This window comes from Anolis sagrei, chromosome 3 (genome assembly GCF_037176765.1).
Source record: "Anolis sagrei isolate rAnoSag1 chromosome 3, rAnoSag1.mat, whole genome shotgun sequence".
In the NCBI taxonomy this organism is placed as follows: Eukaryota; Metazoa; Chordata; class Lepidosauria; order Squamata; family Dactyloidae; genus Anolis; species Anolis sagrei.
The window spans coordinates 184,986,549-185,011,815 of record NC_090023.1 but is presented as its reverse complement, the minus strand read 5'-3'; the positions used below and the strand labels follow the sequence as shown (position 1 = coordinate 185,011,815).

The 25,267-nt window shown below is 38.8% G+C and overlaps 1 protein-coding gene across 6 annotated transcripts in view; it reads right to left on the bottom strand.

Annotated features, from left to right (window-relative positions):
* Positions 1 to 10,944: 10,944 nt before the first annotated feature.
* The window catches only part of PCGF5 (polycomb group ring finger 5), a 48,475-nt gene continuing 34,152 nt past the window's right edge, over positions 10,945 to 25,267 (bottom strand). For 4 of the 6 annotated variants that reach the window (XM_060768744.2, XM_067465728.1, XM_060768745.2 and 1 more), the window contains exons 8-10: positions 23,849 to 23,938; positions 21,839 to 21,898; positions 10,945 to 19,855 (exon numbers count right to left, since the gene is read on the bottom strand). In XM_060768744.2, the coding sequence (XP_060624727.2) occupies positions 19,808 to 19,855; positions 21,839 to 21,898; positions 23,849 to 23,938 (198 nt within the window). In that variant the 3' untranslated portion in view covers positions 10,945 to 19,807. The remainder of the gene's footprint in view (positions 19,856 to 21,838; positions 21,899 to 23,848; positions 23,939 to 25,267) is intronic. The other 2 variants (XM_060768746.2, XM_060768747.2) reach the window with 2 other exon arrangements.

Below are 25,267 nucleotides of genomic sequence, written 5' to 3'. Positions count from 1 at the left end.
AATATGATAAAAATCATAGAAAGAGTGTCAAAATTCTGTATCAACATACTGTATTCTATTTTTATATACCCACATACTCTGCAGATTACAACCTAAACATTTAAAAGGGCAATCATGGCTAGGTCCTTTCATTGCATTGATGGAGATGGAGAATAATGAATATTCTTATATTCTTATTTCCATTTACATAAGAAGGAAAAGGCTGCCATATTTCACAAAATAAATTATTGTTTCATTTGTTTTGCTTTGCTTCCTTAACCTGGACTCTCAGCTTCTCTGTGGAGCAATTTCCCATACATTGATTAGCCAGTTGGAAAGCCAAGTGTCTTGGATTTCCTCCAATGTTCAGCAATAACCATTCTGGCCACCAGACAAAGGAACCTTATTAGATCCTTATGAAGGAGAGTTTCATGTTCCCTAGAAAAAAACAGACTGTCAGATTCCTTCTCCAAACTTCTCTGCATGCAGTTCCAACCCTTGGGTTCCTGTCACTCACTGTGAGTTGTGATAGGCTGGCACCAATTAGACTTACCCAGTGCTTCACATCATACATATGTATAGCTGGAATTAGAATGACTTCTTGACTTGCAGTGGAAGGCTTATTTATTTAAATTTAAAATTACAGCTATGAAGTAGCAACACATTTTTTTAATGGTTGGGGGTCACCACAACATGAGGAAACGGATCAAGGGGTGGAGGCATTAGGAAAGTTGAGAACCTTGCATTAACTCATCAAAATGACTGACTTAATTCTTTGTCTTGAGATTTAGCTGGGTCCCTGCTTCTGGGGGACAGCTAAGCAACTACATCTCAAAGGAGACAAGCTATATCTTTGAGTGAACTTCCAGCAGTTTGTCAAAACTATATAGTCTTCCTTTTGTATTCACAGATTCTGCATCCATGGAATCAACCATCCATTGCTTGAAAATATTCTTGAATTGGGAGTTGAGAGCACAATATTTTTTGCTTTCTCCATTTACTCTTGCTCTGCTCTGATGATTTGGATCACAACTGTCATCCAGCAAGGCTGTTCTTTCTTTCTTTCACTCAATAGCCTTGACTTGAATTGTCAGGAAAGGAAGTCATTAGATCATTGCTTTACAACAGCAAATGCACCATTATAAAAAGATAAATCGCAGCATGGTTTTTAAACAACGAATTTGAGCAGAGCTATCCAGGAAATCTTAATTGATTACTCAATATGCTTTTTAATAAGTTACATTTGCCTGCCTTTGCTTATGCATGAGCTAAAGAATGAAAGGAGGATAGTCTTTTATTGATGATTAAAACATACGTAGGACTGGGCACTTCAAACAGCTGACTCAGCGTGAACTAAGTTAATTATAGCTGAATACTTTGCAAGGAAATACTACTGAATTTAATTGGAGTTATAATAAATAGCATACATAAAACTGGGTTTACGGTGTTCCCTCATTTATTGCAGGTATTACATTCCAGGATCACCCGCGATAAGTGAAAATCCGCGAAGTAGGGACACTATCCACACTCAAACACACACACACACACACATACACACACACACACACAATATTTACAATCATATTTACTGTAAATTATATTTTTTATGATTTATAATATTCTTTTAGTGTTAGAATTAATATTTTTAGTATATTTTTTATACATTTTGTGGTTTTAAAATCAGAAATGCCTTGCCTGACTTACCGGCAAGGGCTGTTGCAGCGGTGGGCCACGGTGGTAGAGCTCTGCGGAGGCCACGGAGCCGTGTGGAGGCCCAGGGCAGCCCTACAAAGGCTACTGGGGTGAGGTGGGGAAGCCGGCCCTGGCCAATCCATGGGCAGGGCAGGGCCTGCCGCTAGTTGGCCAGCCGGCCAAGTGCAGGAAACTTCCCACCATGCAGGGGGCTTCTGGGAAGAAGAAGCCCCTTGCAAGCAGCATGGCCGACAGGAGGGCGCCCACCATCACAACATCCCTTGCCTGGTAATTTCTGATTTTAAAGCCACAAAATAAAAATATTAATTCTAAACCCCAATCACAAAACAGAGATTCTGCAGAAAGCGAACCGCGAAACAGCGAGGGAACACTGTATGCCTTTGGAACAGGAGTGGGCCCCTGTGGCTCTCCTGACATTTGGGAACTACAGCTTCCACAGTCACTTCCCATAGGATAGTGTAGCCAAGGGAACATAGGAATTATAGACCAAAAAATATCTGAAAGAGTCCGCTTCTGCTTTGGAATTTTCTGCCAGATCAGAGCATGTCTGCTGTCTAATAAGTTTCAAACAACTCAAGCATGTTGGTTTCCATTCAACGTACAGAAGATTGTAATTGGCAGCTTAAGACAAGTTATGCAAGAGACTGGTTACAGTAAGGAATGCAAAAATGTATATTTTAGGACAATATCACATGTGGCTCCAAAAATGGGTCTTGTGTTGCAAATCTGTCTAGGGTTAGAGCTGGAGCATGCCAAAATAGCTGACCCTCTTATCACACCAATCCATTTCCCAAGTGCTTGAAGAAACTTGCAAGTGCTTTTAGTTTACCACAACTGCTGGCATTCATCTCCTCCAAACCTATGCATTACCCCTGTTTGTCCATGCCTCTCCACTTTCCCTCATGGAAAAAAAATGCCAGAATTCAAAATCTTGTGAGACTGCAACTTTGAAAATAACTTTCAAAAGTTCACCAGCACTATCCCTATTTTCTGGTATTTCAATAGGGTGCCATTAAAATACCCTGCTAAAGCAGTACCTATTTATCAACTCACAGCTGTTTCAATCTGTGTCAGAAAGCAGCATCCATATGAGGCCATACAAAGTATAATTATATAGGTATTAGTAGTGCAGACCATTTTAAAAAAATCAAGAGCACTCCTATGCCACTACTGGGGAAAATAAGAAAGAATAACCCAGGTACCCACTAGAACAGTCGTTCTCAACCTGGGGGTCGGGACACCTGGGGGGGGGGGGTCACCAGGGGATGTCAGAGGGGTCACCAAAGACCATCAGAAAACACTATTTTCATGGAGGATCTTTGCTGCTTACTCTAATAAATTTACTAGATTTACTGCTAATTCTACTAAATTTACTAAATATAGTCCAGTAACATTTGGTAGAATACAGATTTCTTCAGATTGTATGAAGTGAATGAAAAATTCAATTTGTTATGCGTTTTCTTATGACTATTGTATCTTTATATTGGAACATAAGCGCATTTCAACCATTTTACTCAGAATATATAATGTTCTCTTCCTTCCCTCTCCTTATTTAGTTATTATATCTTTGTTATTTCAAAATTCAAAATCTATCTTGGAAGCCCCCCCCCCCCTTTTACTTACCCTTTTTAGTCATAATAGAATGGCTTAAGACATCTACAGGTGCTTTTTTTAAGGCAACAGCTCCTTATGTCTCTGTTTTCTCACAATGGAATTTTCCCTTTGATAGAAAAAATGTGATTTAATCATTCAGTTGTGACTTTTTTAAAAAAGTGCTGGCATTCTCTAATGTGTATGCCTCATTCTGGTGGCAAGCTTCCAGCAACTTCATTTGGAAAGAAGTCTTCTGCATTCATAATTCATAAAAAGGATGGCATGTGTCCCATTAAAATAACAGAGGAAGAGAAAATATTCTTACATTCAGAAACACTCTTCCCCAGCTTGTCGGAATTATTTACACAAAAGGTCTCTCATTTTCTAAATTAAAACATATAACAAAAATTATATATATATAATGCTACATGGAGGAGTAGAGTTTTAACAAGTCTTTTTAGAAAAAAAGTCCTGAAGAACTATTTGTTATCATCACGCATTCTACAAATGCTTAATTATCACTCATTGAAAGTGACGAAGAAACAGACACGTTAACAAAGAGATGCCCTGCATATATGCTAGGTTTAATAATAGGTGCTTTCAGAGGCTTTTGGCAAGCAATATTAGAGCTAATTAAAGAAAATCGGCCTTAATCTGGGCAGGAAAAAAAAAAGGCTACATGGAGCAGAAGAGCTTCTATACAAAAAACAGAATATGTACTCAGTTTTGTAAATAAATAAACTTATGAGGCCGATATATTAAGGATGGTGCGTGGTACACCGCCTGAGCTCTGCGACTGCAGCATTTTTCCGAATGAAACAGAGAGTGTTTGAAAACTGGGACATCTGTACTCCGTAGGGATACCAAGGTGCTTGTTTATAAAGCTATTGTCCTCCCAACCCTGTTATACGCCTGCAAGACATGGGCTGTCTACAGACGTCACATGCAACTCCTGGAACGATTCCATCAGCGTTGCCTCCGAAAAATCCTGCAAATCTCTTGGGAAGACAAGTGGACAAATTTCAGCGTGCTGGAAGAGGTAAAGACCACCAGCACTGAAGAGATGGCCCCCCGCCATCAACTCCACTGGACCGGCCAAGTTGTCCAGATGCCCGACCACCATCTCCCAAAGCAGTTGCTCTACTCCGAACTCAAGAACAGAAAATGGAATGTTGGAGGACAGGAAAAGAGATTTAAAGATGGGCTCAAAGCCAACCTTAAAAACCGTGGCATAGACACTGAGAACTGGGAAGCCCTGGCCCTTGAGTGCTCCAGCTGGAGGTTAGCTGTGACCAGCAGTGCTGTAGAATTTGAAGACGCACGAATGGAGGGCCAAGAGGAAGGCATATCATACCACCTTCCACCTGGAAACCAATGCCCTCACTGTGGGAGAACATGCAGATCAAGAATAGGGCCTAAGGACACCAAGTTTAATTGAATACAAGGCATTGGCCTTATAACAGAGAATACCTTTACACCCTGGTCAACTTGGAAGTGCACTTCTCCAAAGATCTACACTCCATTTGAAGGAGATGGATGAGTGTATGTGTGTGTGAAAGTATGTGTATAGGTTCCCACCCCCCCTTGTTCAGTGTATGCGTGACCCTCCATTCCCCCTCTTCTCCCATCTTCTTACTCTCTATTTCTTTATTCCTACTGTACTACTCCAAACTATTGTTCCCCCACTTTTTATGTATTCAGAAACTCACAATAAAAAACTATATATATAAAAAGAATAGGGCTCCACAGTCACCTACGGACCCACCGCTAGTACACCAATCTTGGAAGACAATCCTATTCGGACAACAAGGGATCGTCTAAGTAAAGTAAGTACAGTAGAATCTTACTTAGTCAACATAAACAGGCCAGCAGAACGTTGGATAAGCAAAAATGTTGGATAATAAGGAGGGGCGAAGGAAAAGCCTATTAAACATCAAATTATGTTATTTTACAAATTAAGCACCAAAACATTATGTTTTACAACAAATCGACAAAAAAGCAGTTCAATACATGGTAACGTTATGTAGTAATTACTGTATTTACTAATTCCACACCAAAATATCACAATGCATTGAAACAGCTGTGGATCTGGGCAAGAGGCAGACTGTGTTGGATAATACAGAACTTTGGATGAGTGAAGGTTGGATAAGCAAGACTCTACTGTATGTACATGGCAGATATCACACAGCCAAGAAAGCACAAAGCAGGGCAGCTCAGGGAAAATTGAAGGGATATGGGAAAGAAGAGTGTATACTTTGGCACAGTTTTGCTGTTCAAGTCCATGTGAAGCGAGAGAAACAGATCTGCCCTGCCCAGGAAAATATCCTGTGTGATCCACACTAAAATCTCTTGTCTGGAATGAAATATCTGCATGTTCTTCATATACATCCGGACATTTTAAGTTATTGCCAGGAACTAGTTGAGATTGGAGGCAATGTCTGCACCTGAGGGTATTTTTATGAAATCTGTTTCTCTTACTTCTGCAAAAAGTCAAATAACCCATTCATTCATTCTGCATCCTGTGAATCATCTGTTTGTGCTCCTTTCTGGTTCTCCCGCATAAATCATACACTTTATGAAGTTAGATGACGAGAAAGAGAAAAACAGAGTTGGGAGGAGAGTATGGAAGTTCTAAAAAATCTTTAAGCCACTGAGAGATGATGTTCAAGTGAGTCCCAAATTAAAAAGTACCAGACTGGGATATAGAACGTGTACATGCAGCAAGTACCCCACAGACCTCAGTGGCTGGGAAGGGGACATATTCGTGGTACTCTCTGTGTTTCTCTCTTACACACACACACACACACACATTTTGTACTGTTATGCTTTGATAAAAATGTTCCAAAGGGAGAAGATGAATGTAGGTGTCCCTCCCCAAAAAACCTCCTCCTTTGCCACACACTTTTCCTTGTTAGGCGATCCCTTGTAGCCTGAGGATGATGGTCCTCCAAGTGTAGTGTCTTAGCGGTGGGTCCGGAGGTGGTTGTGGATCTCTATTCTCAATCCACATGCTCTCCCGCAGTGAGAACATCGGTTTCCAGGTGGAAGGTAGTCTTGGGCAGGGCTTCCTCTTGGCATGTTTCTCCCTTTTGCCCTCCATTCGTGCTTCTTTGAATTCTGCAGCACTGCTGGTCACAGCTGACCTCCAGTTAGAGTGTTCAAGGGCCAGGGCTTCCCAGTTCTCTGTGTCTATCCCACAGTTTTTAAGGTTAGCTTTATTACTTTTCCTTGTAATAAACAGCAAATGAAAATCCACCCATAGAGAAGTTCTACTAAATATCATAGTTAATTATACTTCTTGTATGCCTTCAAGTCATTTTCGATTTATGTCAGCCCTAAAGCAAATTCATCACATAGTTTTCATGACAAGATTTATTAAGTCGATTTTCATGATCACATGAGGATCAAAACCTTTGTCTCCAAAGTTGATGTCATACACTCAGACTACTATACCATGGTTGGTCCCCTAGTTATGCTTAGGGGTTTTCTAAAGTGACAGAAAAAATTGTACTCACTATGTAGCCACTGTGATCCAGAGACACAATATTCTTGACGATTCACTTGGAATATGGATTTTTGTGATGAATGAGATCTTTAATTCAGTTTTAAAAACCTTGGTCTTTACCCCCCCCCCCCCCCCCCGTTTTCCTGAATATCCATTTTTAATGAGTAGCTGGCTCTTCATGGTGCTCTTCCAGCAGTCACCAGCCAATCCCTCTGCAATGCCAGAAATACAGCTTAACGTTGCAACATAAGAAAATGTCGACCATTTCCACTACCTCTTCACAAAGTCAACTTTGACACTGAAATACAACACCACCTGAGCTCTGCAAGTGCAGCATTTTCTTGAATGAAGCAGAGAGTGTTTGAGGGCCGGAGCATCTGTAGGTGTTGTTTATAAAGCTTTTGTCCTCCCAACTCTGTTATACGCAAAACATGGATTGTTTGCAGACGTCACACTTAACTCTTGCAATGATTCCATCAGAGTTGCTTCCAGAAAATCCTGCAAATCTCTTGGGAAGACAAGTGGACAAATGTCAGCATGCTGGACAGGCATGTAGCCGGGGGGGGGGGGGGGGGCTCGGGGGGCTTCAGCCCCCCCCCCGAAATTTTTATGGTGGTTTGCGAAAAGGCCTTAATGGTGCATTATTTAAACTGTTATGTTTATTCATATCATGATCTGATCACCATACTGAATATATCCCATATGCATGGGGGTATTGGGGTAATGATACAAAAGGTTTGCTAGGCTAGACCCTCTTTCACTCAGACTCAGCCCCCCCGAAACTCAGCCCCCCCCCAAACCCCCCCCTGAAAAAAAATTCAGCCCCCTCCCCCCCCCCCCCGAAACGAAATCCTGGCTACGGGCCTGATGCTGGAAGAAGCAAAGACCACCAGTATTGAAGCGATGCTCCTACGCCATCAACTACACTGGACTGGCCACATTGTCCGGATGCCTCATCACCATCTCCCAAAGCAGTTACTATATTCCCAATTCAAGAAAGGAAAACGGGATGTTGGTGGACAAGAAAAGAGATGTAGTAGTGGGCAGAATGGGTTGGTGGGAGGTGATGTAGGCCAGGTGGTAACCTGATTATTCATGTCAATAGATGATTCATTTAATTGTGTTCATGAGGTTGAAATATTTTTTGTCTAAGAGCATCCATGTATCAGTATATCAGTATTAGGGCACCACTACTTAACAGAAAACATGTATACGGTCAGCCCTCCACATGTGTTGGGGAGGGGAGAGATACGAATCTTTAAAAAATAGGAATATGAGGTGTGAGCTAGAGTTAGTTAGTTATAGCCCATCAGGATTTATATTTGTTTAAAAATTAATCTTTGACTGTATATTGAACATCTGCTTTATATTTTTTCCTATTATACATTTAGGCCTCTGAGAATGCTGCAATAGTGTCATTGATATGGATGAATTCAAATGCTTGGTGTCAGCAGGGGTTCAAGAGTGATGGTGGTGGTCAGATTATATAAGTAAAGCCTTGAACAGGAACCATGAGAGCACCAAAAAGGATCCCACATTTGGTATCATAGTGGTGGGAGAGGTGGAGTGATGGGATAAGTGGGCAACCCTCACAGGTTCCTCATAATCTCAGTATTTCCTCCCATTTTGATCTGCTACAATGCAACGCCAGAATGCCAATGAGAGTGCTCACACAAAGGGAGCCTCTTTTCAGAACTATTTTAGGGCTCTAATCCCTTTATTCAGCCTAGCTGTCTTGTTTCCAAAGTGCTCCCCCACCTCACCTCCAAGTTTTTGCTCTATCTTAACTTTTCAAAGCTTTCACGTCCAAACTCTATTTTATACTACCTTGCACATTTTGAGAATATATAATTAATTCATACAAAAAGTATTATCCATCTGTGGATTTGGTTTCATTCCTATAGATTTACACTAATTCTTTCTCTCTTTTTTGGAAGATCATATGCATAGTACATGTCATTTGTGATAAGAGAAGCAGGATCAGTTTCATATTGTTATTCTTCTGACAGCCCTTTGTGCCACCCTGGTTTCTCTTTTTACTCCGTTGAATCTGTAACATAAATATGCCAATCTACATTAACATCTTGCTCAGTAGTTATGGCATTGTAGCCTGAATTCATTTTTATAGTCATTGCACCGTTGCAAATACCACAAGTACCCCTCCAAACCTCCTATTTAAGCCATGTCACTCATCCCAATAGGAATTTCGAAGGAGCTGAAGGGTAAGGTGTGTAGGACTGGATGAGAGCTAACAAATTGAAAATGAATCCAGACAAGGCAGAGGTCCTATTGGTCAGTCGCAAGGCCAAACAGGGTATAGGGTTACAGCCTGTGTTAGATGGGGTTACACTCCATGAAGACGCAGCTTCGCAGCTTGGGAGTGATCCTGGACTCATCACTGAGCCTGGAACCCTAGGACTCAGTGGTGGTCGGGAGAGCTTTTGCACAATTAAAACCTGTCCATCAGCTGTGCCCGTTCCTTGGGAAGTCTGATCTGGCCACAGTGGTCTACGTTCTTGTTACATACTGAATAGATTACTACAACGCGCTCTACATGGGGTTGCCTTTGTTCGGAAACTCCAATTTGTCGAATGGGCGGCAACTAGACTACTCACTGGAGCATCATACAGGGAGCACACCGCCCCCCTATTATGTCAGCTCCACTGGCTGCCGGTCCAGTTCCGAGCACAATTCAAAGTGCTGGTCTTGACCTATAAAACCCTATACGGTTCTGGCCCAGCGTACCTATCCGAATGTATCTCCTTCTACATCCTACCTTGGAGTTTAAGATCTTCTGGGGGGGGGGGCGCTCTTGGCCCCGCCTCTGTTGCAAACACACTTGGCGAAGACGAGGGACAGGGCCTTCTCGGTGGTTGCCCCCCATCTGTGGAATTCACTCCCTGGTGAAATTAGATTATCAATATTCCTCCTTTCCTTTAGAAAGAAGTTACAAATATGGATGTGAGACCAGGCTTTCAGGTAATCTTGCTGACAATGACAGTGACAATGATGACAATCACTATGGAAAGGGACCATGTGCTTGATGGAGTCTCTAACTACAGAATTCGGCTCAGAAAAGGCCACCAGGCTGTTATTGAGACAGAAATGGATTTTAATTAATAATATGATTTAATGTCTTTAATGTATGTAATTATTGGATTGTATTATGTATTTTCCTATGTGTACATTGGAGGCATCAAATTGCTGCCAGCTGGTAGCCGCCCAGAGCACCCCCCCCCCCCGGGTTGAGAAGGGCGGGATACAAATATCTGAAATAAATAATAAATAAAATAGGGCATTAAACAACAAAGTGTCCAGCTATCTCCCAGTAACAGGGTATGAGTCTATGCTGCTGCATGTCACATTTCACCCCACTAGAGGAGAACCAGTGTGAGCCAGTGGTTTCAGTGACTGTGGAAACCAAGATTCAAATAGCTGTTCATCCATGAAAACTCACTGGGAGACCTTTGGCAAGCCTTACAATCTCCTCAGAAGAGCCCATGGAGTTTCCTGGGGAAAATAAAGGAATGCGGGCAAGGGATCCTGGTAAGAGAAGTATATACAAGGCTATCAATCGAAGTGCAGGTGTAAGTTCACAGTGACAGGAAAAGAATGAATGCTATTGGTTGATATGAATGTGTGTGTGTGTGTCTGCATATCGGTGCGGTTCCATAACCTAAAATAATCTGATATAATGAACATGACGATGACAGGAAATTTATTTTGTATTGATATGACTTCAGGTGGGGAAAATGTATAGCTGCCAATGCCAATTTATGTCCAGATTTAAATAAGTTAGTGTGACACTAAAGGCATCAAACCAGGGCAAGACCTGGAATATAGCCGTAGTATGGACTCAAACCCAAATATACATTCCATGTGCAAAGATTTGAACTGCAAGTAAAAATGGCTACTGCTAAATATGGACACTACTTGAACTTCCATTCCAGTGAACTCTGTGTTAAAGTTGACATCATTAGCATGAAACCGTTTTGCTTTTTACGTGACATAATCTGATCTCAGAAAACACATTCGTTATAAATGAGACACATTTCCAGATGAAACAAATCATTCTTTTTATAGCACAAAATAAATTATATAGAAAAACAAAAGTGCAACAAAATGCCTCTTCACATAGGTTGCACAAACAGATGTTACAACATGGATATATTTATTGCTTTCAGAAAATAGCAATTCAGTGCTAACAAGCAAATTATTTATACAACTTGCCCAACTTGATTTTTATAGGAGTTTGTCCAACTGGGCTAAAAGCATATTGCAGCATATGGACTTACAGGATGTGGTTTCTGTCAGAAGCTTACAGTGATGCTGTGGACATTATTAATATTAGCATTGCATACAGGGTTTGAAAAACAGTTATGTCAAAGAAGTAACATGTAATTATTTCAATTATGTTTCATAAAATTATTAAGCAAAAGTAGCTGTGGGCAAGTGGACTAGTACATGTATTTGGACTTGGAGAAAGCTTCTGTACCTTTAGTAGCTACACAAGCATTAAAGATACAGGATCCTCATTCTGTTTTTCCACCTGCCTACTCTTTTCTTGGCTTCAACCTTTTATGTACCTCTTTTTAAGGCTGATTATAACAATGTATTTCTGCAAATGTGAGAAAATATTCACATTTGTTACACAGTTTAATGGTATCTACCTTCAGATACATATTAGGCTTCAAAGGAAGTTAAGATTAACAAACATCCTTTTTTAAAATTTATTTTTACACCTTCTACCTCCTTTTTTTGGGGGGGGGCTCCCCTCTTACATACACTTTGTATGTGTCACACACTAATTACCGCTGAAATGTTGTGTGTTCCCAAGAACAGTTTCCTAGGGAACATATTTTCAAAATATCCAGGTATAAAAACCCACATTCTTCCCCACATTTGGAATATGAATATTTACCTGTCTGCCTACCTATCTATTGTATTGATATGACAAAACAAAATTTGGGGGAACATGAGAATGTATTTGTGAACCAGGTTTAGTGAGCCAACCAATGTCTTTGGCACGGAATCAGTAAAAAATAAATTGACCATGGGCCCGGCAGCTACCAGTCTATGATGACCCACTTCTACTTTTTCTTTTGGTTCTTTCCTGCCATTTTACTTTACATTTTACACCAATTCACTAGGCCAGTGGTTCCCAACCTTTTTTTGACCAGGGACCACTTTGACTAGGGACAACTCTCCAACATTAGTACCAAAAGGGTTACGAATCGGTTTTTGGTTAACTTTAAATTCAGTTTAGTTATTTGGGGTGCTGATTAAGGAAACTGCATTGGATAGACCACATCAGCTCTAGTCTCTGATACAGAACATATGCCACCCAGTAGTCACCATCTGCTTGCCCACAGAAACCATATTTAATAAGCCTCGGCACCACATGAGGGTTTTGTGAGACGAGTCTCACAAGGGTGTAGTAACAGTGAGGCCACAGACCATAATTTAGTTCTTGTGGCCCACTGGTGGACCACAAGTTGGGAATTACTGCACTAGACCTTACTATGGCTCAACCTGCCATGCATACTTAGCCGTGCCTCATATGCATGCAAATGAGCACAATATTTTTGCTACAAAAAGGTGGCAAACCTATTATAAACTGCATTGATAGATCTCTCTGGAATGTGATCTTCATAATGAAATGATAATTTTGTTGTAACATAATAGCAAAAGCAGGAATGTTGTTAAGTAGAAGGTAGCTAACATTAAAGATGAAAACAGCATCAAATGTATATTCTGCTTTCAGGTAGGATTTAATGAGAGACTTGTCATGAACAAGATGTAATAATTGGATATGCCCAGGTATGAAATGCATTTAGCCCAGTTGTAACTACTCAGCTTTGTACAGAATGAACATGCCACAAATGCAAAGGAACAAAAATACATTTAAGCCCAAAACTAAAAATAATAAGGTGATTCCCCTAAACAGCAGCATTTTCCCCAGAACAAACCAGAGATAATAGACAAATTAAATATTTACAAGTGCATTTCCATTACAAAAATACATATATTTTTTAATAAGTAGGCTATACTATGTCATTAATAATGACTTGGTATTTTTCACTTCAATTTGAATGATTTATAAGCTAAATTTTACAACCACAAAAAGGTTTCTTATAAGATGTTACCACTTTTGACGAAAAGCTTAAAATATGTCATACTTCAAAACAAAATCAGCAATGGGCTATAACACATCAAGAACTAAACCAATGGCAAGATCTGTTGCAGTACAGATATATCACCAACCAGATACAACGAAATACAGAAATCCTACTACTCATATTCTTCTCTTCTTGGATCACATTTTATAAGGATACTTAAGTCCATAGTATGTATGCTTACTCAGAAGTCTATCCCATTAATAGCAGTGGTACTTGCGTCCTCATTAAGTATGCATACAATGACTCTACATCAGTATATATAAATATATGCATTTCAATAAATCATAGTTTCTCTTTTGGATGGTGTACTATTGGAGAATCCATTTTGTTGCTTTCCAGAAAGTTAACAAATAGGTCAATTAAGAAGCAAAATTTAAAATTCAGTAGTTTTGAGGGTGTTTTTTTAAAAAAAGAAATTACTCATTAATGTGGAAAAGATGTAACAAATCAACTGATATACTAATGCATCACTTGGCATTGCCTCATTTGTTAATCTAAAGGGCAGAAACTACTAAAGGAGTGCATAAAATCCACTAAACTATTGGTTCTCAACCTGTGGATCCCCAGGTGTTTTGGCCCACAACTCCCAGAAACCCCAGCTAGTTTTCCAGCTGTTAGGATTTTTGGGAGTTGAAGGCCAAAACATCTGGGGACTCACAGGTTGAAAACCACTGCACTAAACCAAACCATGCCTATAAGTATCTCTAACAGGCATGGGCAAACTTGAGCCCTACAGGTGTTTTGGACTTCAACTCCCACAATTCCTAACAGGCTCAGGCCCCTTCCTTTCCCCCCTCCGCCGCTTAAGCGTCCAAAACACCTGGAGAGCCCAAGTTTGCCTATGCTTGATTTATAAGGAGGATATTAATGCCTGATCACATATTTTGAAAAGAATATTAAATTATTTAGCTATTTTGGGAAGGCTGAAGTTAGTTTAGTATTTTGTGCTATGTAGATTTACAAGGTTGACAGAGCACTGGTTTTTGGTTCCTTTCAGTACTAAAAGGAAAACCCTTTCTATGGATTTAAAGCAGGTCCTATATAGCATGTCTTTGTTGCTTTGTCTTTTCATAATATTTTCTGGCTGATTATCCTCTAGATATCAGAGAAAACCGTTAACATAGGGCCCTTCCACACAGCTAGAATATCAAGGCAGAAAATCTGCTTTGAACTGGGATATCTGAGGGCCCTTCCACACAGCCCTATATCCCAGGATATCAAGGCAGAAAATCCCATATTTTCTGAGTGTGGACTCAGATAACTCAGTTCAAAGCAGATATTGTGGGGTTTCCTGCCTTGATATTCTGGGATATAGGGCTGTGTGGAAGGGCCCTGAGTCCACACTGCCATATATTCCAGTTCAAAGCAGATATCTGGGATTTTATTTAGCTGTGTGGAAGGGGCCTAAGAGATAACTAGTAGGGTACCGACGCAAATATATGAAAAAGGAGAAAAAGGCAATTTCTGTAAACTATACTCATTCCTTTTTAAGGGCTGTGAGATAAATTCTCAATCAACTGATAATAATGCAGGCATAATCCACCTGAAAAATAACAACAAAACCTGATTCTAGGCAAAATAAGAATTCCATTCTTAGGGGAAACAAGTCCCCAGCGGTCTTGCTTACGTAAACTTTAACTAACGTTACAAATAATATGGAAACTGGCTTCCTATTTTATCTCTCAAATTGCTAAACATGGCATGAATGTGTAACTCAGAGTTCTGAGTTCATAACTGTGTGGTACTCACAATCCCTACACAACCCCTAGTTTAGGAAATACCTAGCGACTAGGAGAGTCTCCAAATCCCTGTTTACCAGGAAGAAGACACTGCAATCAACAGTGATCCATTCCTCTGTGAGTTAGGAATTAGTTAATGGTTCTATCCCACCATGTTACAAGTGATTTTAGGGGTGAGGAGGAATTGTACAGGATACTCACTTCTGCCTGTTGCAATGGAGGAACGTCAGCCAACTGCTTTTCAAGCTACAGGAGAATAGATCCCTGCTGAGTGCATCATCTGCTTCCAGGTTAATGGGGATTGAAGAATTGAGCCAGAATTCACTGCGTAGGTAGTTAAGGATCTAGAACTGCTCAGTAGGATTCTGGCCTCTGTCTATATCACTCTGTTCCTTTCAGCAAATACATATAAACTATATGTGTTTGCCTTTATTTATTTTTTGTCTGTTTGGTACTATGCCTGCAATTCTAGAAGCATATATACACATTAAATATGCCATATTAATAAATGCAGCATAAAATTGCACATTTAGTCTAATGCTTTGCTTCAGCAAGAGACAAAAGCAGCCATTGAAATATTTTTTCTTATTATTTCTTCTTTCTTTCTTTATATCCTGTCCACCCGCCCTAAATGAGATTCAAAGTGGCGACTACTCTCCAGCAGTGGACCATTTGCACTCCAAAATTAAGAAGAGTATCCTTCCTATACATTCTTTAAAGTATTTTCTCCACCTAACACTTAAATAATTGTTTTTAAATTATTGACTTTTTGAACATGAAATATTGGATGTTTTAATATTTTATAATTTAAGCTGATTTAACAGATTTGTATTACATAGACATTGGAAACTGGACACCATCCAAAGAAGAAAAGAAAAACAGGGAGAGAGAAAAGCAAATCATTTGGCACATGAAAGATACTGTTTAGTACCATCTTGCTGAAATGTCTTTACAGCAGTGGTTCTCAATGTGTGGGTCCCCAGATGTTTTGGCCTTCAACTCCCAGAAATCCAAACAGCTGGTAAAACTGGCTGGGATATCTGTGAGTTGTAGGTCAAAACAACTGGGGACCCACAGGTTGAGAACCACTGCTTTATTGGGAAGGAAAGCAGGAACATTTTAGCATTTAAGTTATAACATTGCTGCTTCAGTTCAACCATGCGGTCTACATATATAACATATGGCTTGTTGCAATCTCTTGGTGCTTTGAATGTGAGTGCCAAGGCACAGCAATACTACAGCACTAGTACAATCTTTGAACAGAACATGCTAAACAGTAGCTTCAAATGCTTCTGTGAGGGAAAAATGCCCAATTTGCTATGAGGGAAAAAAATCTATGTATTTGGAGTGATTTTTTTCAATGCTAAAAAAATTATACTGGCTCATACTTCTTGTCACTCAATTCTAGTATTGACTACTTATTCAGCAGTTATTGAATTTTGTCATTTTTAATTACCTGGTAACTAAAATCCTTGTAATTAAACATGCTAGCAGTTGACCAAGAAGCCCTCTCAATGCAGTACTTGTGGTCTACCATTGAGTTATGATTCCATCTCATAACTCAGTGATAGAAGTCATGATTTGGAATATAAAGCCCTCAGGACATTCTAGGCTCATAAGTGATCCAGATCAAACACCACTGCTATCACCCACCTTGTGAATCCCCTGTGCCCTCCAGTTCTGATTTACACCTTGCAATGCAAATCTCCCTATCCATAATTTGAAAGGAATATGAATGTCTTCACTTGCAATTGTTCCCTAGCCCTGTAGTCTCTGATTAACCTTTCATTTTTAGTTATTTCTTGGGACAATAAAATGTTTATGAGTGCTGTAAAATGCATATGGGCAGAATCTTTCATTGGTATATGAAGACATTACAAAGTTCTCTAGAAGACATCTAGTGGTGGCCTTTTTCCAACCAACTGGGCAGAGGCACTGTGCAACGGTATCAGAAACAAACAAAAAAACTGTAGGCCACAAGGAGTTTACATGTGCAAGAAACTTATTAAGGCTCTCAGTTTCACAGTTGACAAATCTGTCTTGGAATTACATGATTTTTTAAAAAATAATTCAAAAAATCTACTCTCATCAAGGAAAATGAAATAGGTATAGGTTCTAGTCTAAAACTGAATGAACATTTTTGCATTTTGACCACAGCTTGGTTTCATATGATCCTTTCTATACAGCGAAAAGAAAAGCTATTGATCTATGAGAGTATAAAAAGGCTTAAATTAAAGTAAAAAATCTATTTGTTTTAGAATGTTTTCAAATGAGCTGAAACGAAGCTTTGAAATGTTATATTTCTTCTTATGAGTCAAACAAAGGCTTTAATTTTGCACAGGAAATCTGAAAAAGTTCAAAAAGAAATACATCTATTTGGAAATAAGACTGTTTTGCTATTGTGTGCATGCAGAAATGTGAACAGTGAATGTGGGTTTGACAAAGCACTGGTAGAAAAGAACTGATATGTCCTTCTAGCCAACTAAATTCCCCTTCACAGCATCAACATTGAGAAACTAGATCCAATACTAATGAAAAGCTACACTTGAAGGAAACCTCAAGTTTTAGGAGTAGATTTCACTATTACTCAAAAGTCCTGAAAAGTATGGTGATTGTATCTAGTTTTCAAATTCTGGGGGAACATCTCAAGTGATGACTCACATGTATTTCTTATGACAATATATACACATTCTGCATTGGAATTCAGCAGGTACTTCTCCTGTTTTGGATGTTGTCCAAATTCTTGGTAGAATATGAAGAAATATTTTGTGTATCCTTTGGCTATATACACCATTAGCAGGGCTCCTAGATAAAGTTCAAATGAGCTCTTATGCAAATGGGAATTTGCACACATTCTATAAATGCTAATATGCAGATAGAAAACATTTTTGTAACATAGTCAAGTCTATACTGCAAGTTGATGTGTACATGAATGTGTAAACAGCTGACTAAGCTCCATATATTTAGTTTTATAAGCCCAAAGGAACTGTAGACTTGGTGTTTATAAGCGCTAATCTCACATGCAGAATAGTACGTATCTTGGAAATGGAAGGAAACTGCAGAAAAGTTTTAGACAATGCATTGTTCAAAGGCAGAAAAAGTGATGTGATTTTGCTGGATATGCATACATCCTTTCAAGAAGCCCAGATCAGGAAGAGGGAACATGCTGTTTGAGTTCAAATTCTATCGTTCACAGATAGCATGCCCAATAGCCAGGGTTGATAGGCTCTTTTGTACAGGATCTCCCATTAACCCAGCCGCTAGACAGCTGCATGTTCTCTACCACAGGAGGGCAGACCCTTACAATGCATCTTCACATGGGTTCAACAGTCCTTCTGATTTGTTGTGTTTGTTAGCTCTGACCACACTGTGCAGGAAGAGGAAACTATGCAAGTATTGCATTTGAAACACAGTAGTCTACTCTTATTTAAATTGCTCTAGAGTGGAACTCATGTCTCTCGTATGAAGCCTCAGGGGAACATTTGGTTTTGCAAGAATTTCGCACTATTTCTCCAGCTACAACAGTCTATAATCTTTTATATTTTCATCCCTTCTTTAGCAAGCTCAGTTGTTGTGTCATAGCTCCTAAACTGCCTTAATTACACCACAGCTTGTTAAGGTAAATTAAATTACTTATGGTGTCCGGTTCATTACACAAACGTATGTATTTATTAGGAGTAGCACACCATAGCTTGTTAAAGTAAGTTAAATTATTTATGGTGTCTGGTTTACTACACCGATGAATGTATTTATTAGGAGTTGTATGGACTACCAAACTATATTGTTATTTTGGCTATTAATTATGCAAAATAATGGAAGACAGGAAAACATAACAATGTATATTATGATCTCTGTAATGATAACCATAACACAATATGCTTCGAACTAGAAAGAATACTAAGGCAACCATGAACATTTTTGTAATATTACTGATTTCTATGAAAAAGAAAACCCTGAAAAAGCCAGAAGTTTTAATCAGGTAGTTAATATATAAATATATCTCAGTTTTAGATGTCACAACAAGATCTACAATAGTGCTAAATTCCAACTGACCATAGTATGTGGTTGTGAATGCTACAAAACTGCTGCATTTAACAGTATCTTGCTGTATCTCACTCGATATGGTCAGAGGGAGGTCTATTTAAAAACCTGTAGTCTTAATCCACCATAATTAAGACCACCAGTTTAAGCCTATGCTCTTTTTCATTGTTACCAATATTTTTAAAAAAATAGAAAAAAAGATTTTCAAAAAGGGAAGCATGTATTGACAAGAGATAAATACCATTTGGAAGAAATCAATCTTGAAGGTTCCTGCTTTTTCCTTGTTTTTGAAGTAAACTTTTTGAAAAGGCAACCTTACCTGCTGAATTGGTACTTCTCCAAGTCAAAAAACTCTCTATAAAGTCACATATGTGCAGTTGAATAAAAGCTATGATACATATTAGACTCTTTCTGTTCAATTTTGGTGGACCGTATTTAACTTTTGCTGACAAAAAAATCTAAGTTTTCAGATGCTACAACAACACTGTTGCAAACTAATGAGTGAGCTATACCTGGATCTATGTGAAACTGAACAAGATAAAGGTAGTGGCACAATAACCACATTTCTAAAACATATATTATATACAAAATATTTTAAGGTATAGATATAACCTTTTTATACAGTACTTCTTTTAAACAATATTTTCAGTAAAATAATACAAGTGAAAAACAACAATTGCAACACCACATGTGAAAGAGCAGATGGCTATCTCTGCTAACATAACCAATGTCATGGACCTGTGAAGGTTTCTAACAGGCAAATAAAATATTCAGAGATTTAGACTCTTGACTATACATTTAACAATTTGGCTACAATTTTCAGTCTTTGATGCCACAAATATCTCATGAGTGTTTCAGTAGCAGAATGGCACTTGGCTTATTCTAACAAGGGGAGGGAAAAAAGTAGTTGATCAGAAGAAGAAAAAGTCCATGTTTCCATGCCGAAATTCTGGCTATGTCCCTCTCCTCCCCCAATCCAGGCACATCCATTCATTGTGCAATCTGTCGATGGGTAAACACAGTGCAGGATTAATCTCAGTGGGATCTGGCCCTTTGGTCTAACCGAAGTCAATTCTGGGTCGATACTGGAGTACCATGGGGTAAGACTAAAACCACAATGAAAACAGAACAAAAACAATGACAGCACACAGACACAAGGACATGAGCAATTTGATTATTAATATACATTCAATTATCAATGTTTTATCAACTTATACATATTGGAAGGAAATAATCAAATGATTGGGCCTCTATAAATGAAGAATTCATTTCATCTCATATCACATAGCCTTGGAAGTAAGTCAGGCTGGAGATGAGCAACTTCTCACTTTCAGTGGGCAGGCTGTATGGGACTCCACTCCCAGTGTACCAGGAGCTATACTGGTGGCACCACTGATTTCACACTGCATTTACTGGTTCAATGTGGCGATAACTGTAGCAGTTTTCTATGGCACAAGAGAGTGCAAAAAAACAAAACAAAACAAAACCACCCTTCAGCTTCATAGAGCTATACTAACTGGCAATAAAGAGTATTTCCTTCCTTTCTATATATTATTTATTTATTATTTATTTCGAGGTTTTATATACCGACCCTCTCACCTTCAAAGAGGGATTTGGACCGGTTCACAACATGTGTTAACATGTAAGAAATACATGTGTTATATATGAAAGTGGTGGCTCCAAAATTTAGCAGTCATTTTCAGTGCACCAAAAATAGGCATCTGGAGAATCTCCTCAAGGTCCTGCTTCAACTGTTTATCTCAATTATTCCTTGCAATCAAGACAGGGAGCAAGGCCAGAATAAAAAGATGTATTTTAGGGTTCATATTCAGTTGTTAGGGGTTATAAGCACAGATTCCCAGCAGTTAGAAAACCATAAGCCCAAGATGTAACTATTGAATAGGATTGTGGCCAAGATATTTATGAGTTCACTTTTATCCTGCCTCTCTCTACAAGACATCAATCCCAATAAGACAACTGCATTGTGTTCATGATTCTTCAACAAATGTCCCTCACTTTTCTAAAATTACATTTAGTGCAGAAAATGTATCATTTTGACAATTAGTTCACTAAAATTATTTAAGTAATTGCTTTGAAATTCTAGGTTGCAATTTGATAAAATCCTAATGATGAAATCAAATATTAATATTCCTTAGTGAAAAGTAGATGCAAGAAATAACACGCTAAATCTTAATGCAAAATGTCATTGCCTGGTTACCATATTATGGAATCTAACTCAACACTGTAGACCTAAGTGCTCAGATATTTGTTATACAGAGATCAAGAGTAAAGTATAGTGCTGGACATTAGATGATGTATAAACTTGGCAGAAACCAAACTGAAACTAGTGATTAAAGTATGTATAAACTGATAACTTCAAGTTTGCTTTCAGTTGGACATATAGGTAGTTGTTTTACTCCCAATTTATTGTCATTTCATATGTCAAAACTCTTGAATACAGGCAGTCCTCGAGTTACAAACATCCAACTTACCAATGATGGGAGTTAGAAAACAGGAAGTGAGAGAAATCTACCCCCAGGAAAGGAAATAAACTCCTGAAAGAATTATTATAGGGAAGAGGTGTCTCAACTGAAGCTTTTTCACTGATCCTTGTTTGTATATAAGTTGGAACAGGTACATTTTTCAGTGTAACCCCATCTCATTCATACACACACACACACATGCGTGCATGCATGCTTTGGACAACATAGGGAAGGGTTAACACTCCTGTGGTGTTTGTTTTGCTGTCTGTGTCCTCATTCAGAAGACTTCACCTCACTTTCTGTCCTGTGATAATTGGATTTTGAAAAAAATTGCTGTTGTGGAAACAAGGATGGGTGCGAAAGCTTCAGGTGAGACACCTTTCCCCCACGAGTCTTTCAGGAGGGAATTTCCCTTTCGTGGGGTAGATTTCTCTCACCTCCTGTTGTTTCACCCTGGTTCTTAACTATGAGTTGTTTGAAAGTCAGATGTTTGAAACTCGAGGACTACCTGTATGAGATGAAGAATAATACCCACCTCCCATCCGATCTGAATGATAATGGATATTTTCAATGACTGTAATGTGTACAGTCGGGAGTGCCTCTTACCTGATAAAAAGAGCCATCCTGTGAGCAGACTTGTGAAGATGAGCAGTTCTGACACCGAAACTGCGAAGGAGATGATTTTCTGATCAGATAAGAGGCATCCACAACTGGACAATGATTATCAGTCATTCATTTTTTTTGTTTTACAATTTAATTATTTTATATTAAGACAAGTACTGTATTGCTATGCAAGACAAACAGAATAATTTACAGATTCTGTTGGACCAAGATCAGTTATAGACAGTATCTTTTTGAAAAATTAGGATAACTGGAAAGGTAGCATGATTTTTAGACTTGTAGGTTTGGATCCCAAGCTCCCGCATGCTAGAAAAACAACACCTTTTGTTTTTTTAAAAAATTGTACCAGTTATTTTAACACTTAACTGAAACTTATCCGCAACTCAGAATTATCCACAAGAGTTGGTAGTACTTCTGAAAGATTCTTAACTTTTCTCAGAATATGTTTATGAAGACTGCAAGTGGATGGAGGAGGGAGGGAAGGAGAAATTAGGGACTTCCCATACCACTTGAGAAAAATTGCTGTACATTTTCTTGGGGACATTAAGGGCAAAACAGCAGCAAGGTAAACCGTAAAATTGATATAAAGGTAAAAGTTTCCTCTGACATTAAGTCCAGTCATGTCCGACTCTGGGGGTTGGTGCTCATTTCCATTTCTAAGCCAAAGAGTCGCCATTGTCAGGAGACACCTTCAAGGTCATGTGGCCAGCATGACTACAAGGAGAGCTGTTACTTTCCCGCCGGAGCGATACCTATTGATCTTCTCACGTTTGCATGTTTTCAAACTGCTAGGTTGGTAACAGCTGGGGCTAGAAGCGGGAGCTCACCCTGCTCTCCAGATTCGAACAGCCAGCAAGTTCAGTAGCTGTGCCACCAGGGAGGCCCCTACAAATTGGTAGTTGATAGTATTTTAAGTGCCAGGCAGAGACACTAGAGCTAGCCAGAGAAAATAGGGAATATAAAACTTACAAATTATTTCTAGAATGCAAAGAACTTAGCATTCAAACAGAAAACATATACACCTATTTAATGCTTTACATTTGACTGAAACAAATGCTTGTGTAACTCTACGAAGGATTGATTCAATGTAGGCCTTATTAAAAGTTAATTTTAAGTTTATTTTCCTGTGCTTTATATATATTTTTAAAAAGTATTAGTGGAATAATGGATCACAGTATTTTAGGTATGCTACAGACTCTGCTGAAATGGATCAGAGATTTTTTTTTTTTAAAAAAATGCTTTTCTGTAGTAAAAAAAAATGATACTTCTTGTGCAGGTACAAAAACTTTTAATAAAAACACCCAGGTTTATTAACAACACCAGGTCTTTTCCTTCTGCTCTTCTGGCAAAAAGCAGCTTTGACATTCACTAGGTTTTTTTAACATTTCACAAAGAAGAAAAGAGTTTCAGGTAGAGGAATTATATTCCTTATGACTCATCATCATCTTTGTCAAAGAAGAAAAGAGAAGGAACTGAGAAGGAGGCATCTCTCTGTAACTACAGATAGCGGGAGTTTCTGGGGTTATAGAGTGTGTTTACTTAGTTACATTGATCATCAAAGCCTAAGCATTATCATTTATAGTGGAACAAGAGGAAAGCTAGAAAGACAGTGTGAAATATGACCATAGGAGTGCAAGAAGCCCTTTTCTAATAATAAAAAGAGTTAACATGACTTAAAGAATGCCTGATTGGAGCAACACAGAGAGCATAATGGACACTATCCATGAATTTGCTAAAAGCCAAGGTGTTGTATTCAATTCTAATTATTTATGTGTTGCGATGCAGAAGCCTAAAATTACAATACACAAAAAAAATATCACATCTGGACAGAAGTTTTTGCCTTACAGATTCCATAAACTATAACCAGTATGATCAATGGTGAGAGATTATGGGAGCTGCAGTTCAAAAACTACTAGAGATCCACACTTTCCCACTCTTGCTATAAAGGAAACACCCCCCCCCCCAAAAAACCAATAGGAGTTGGAATTTATTTACATTTTCTCCTCGTAGTCTCCATCTTGTCATGTAGATGAATTCCATAGTATGATCTTTCCCCATGATTTCCCCATTGCATAGTACATCCAGCTTAAAGAGAAAATGAGAGACACCACAAATCATAACGTAACATTTAGAAATGTAAAACTAATTTCCTGAAACCTCTGCAATGATTCAGGGAGAAAAAAAAACATAAGAAACATTATTCATGTACAGAATGGGCTTCTTTACATGCTTATACGCATTTTCACTTTCTCAAGTGTCTCAGCTAAATATGTTACTTAAAATGAAATAACTGTATAAAAGTAGCTTGAGAGATGACATATACAAGATATCAACACTTAACTGTCAAGATCAGTCACAACATACTTGAGTTCCTTTTGGACTTTTCACTTTCCCAAGTGTCCCAGCGAAATATGTTGCTTAAAATTAAATATGTAACTGTATAAAATTAGCTTGAGAGATGACATATATGTCAAGATCAGCCACAACATACTGAGTTCCTTTTGGACTTTAAGCAGCAAATTAGAAAAGGCATTTTTAACAGGTATAGGAAACATATATACCTTTGATTTCTTTAATAAAAAAAAAAAGAAAACTACAAATAAAATTAATAGTCCAAATGTAACTTCTCAAAAACAAATGAAACAAAACATAAAACTATAGCTTGATTTAGGAAGATGCTTTTGTCCTATTATTTTATTATGTACTTAGGTAGCACTCTAGTATTCAGTGAGCTTGCTCTCCTAGTACTGGATTTGGAGACCTTCTGTATGAAAACCAAGTGATCCATCCACCAGATTTAATCAAAGCTCTTTTGCTGCCTGATGCAGGAATGAAATGCTGCCCTCCGTGCACTGCAAGTAGCTGCCACCCCAGATAAAAGAGAGCTGTAATTAGAGTTGGCTCACTTGTTCACCTGTCCACTGGACACCCATCCATGCAGAAGAGTGAGGATTAAACAGCATGGGCTGGAAAGTGTAACAGAACATCTCCCAATTGAAGAAGATAAGAGTGGGAGTCACCACCGTAGCCTTCAGACCTCTACCAATGACCGGTTTTATAAGCAAGAAGCTTCTCAAACTGAGTCTTCAAAGTCCAACGCTGTAGGAGAGAAGTCACTCATATCCCAAATCAGGTGACTTCAACCCCCCCCACCCCCAAACTGTGCCCCTTCCATACAGTGTGATTCTGAAGAGCCAGGCATTCAGGAAGTTTTCAGTTCACAGAGTTGGCTGCTACTAGAGAAGCTCCAGCTATTTTCATAATCCTAATTCTTGAGGGGAAAGGGGTTGTGTGCTATTAATTCTTGGTTCTGAACAACTGTATTGATCAGCAGCAGATTTCCAACGGTGCTCCGTATTGGATGGGCAGTAGCATATTTGCCACCTCATCACTTGAGGCTCATAACAAGACTAG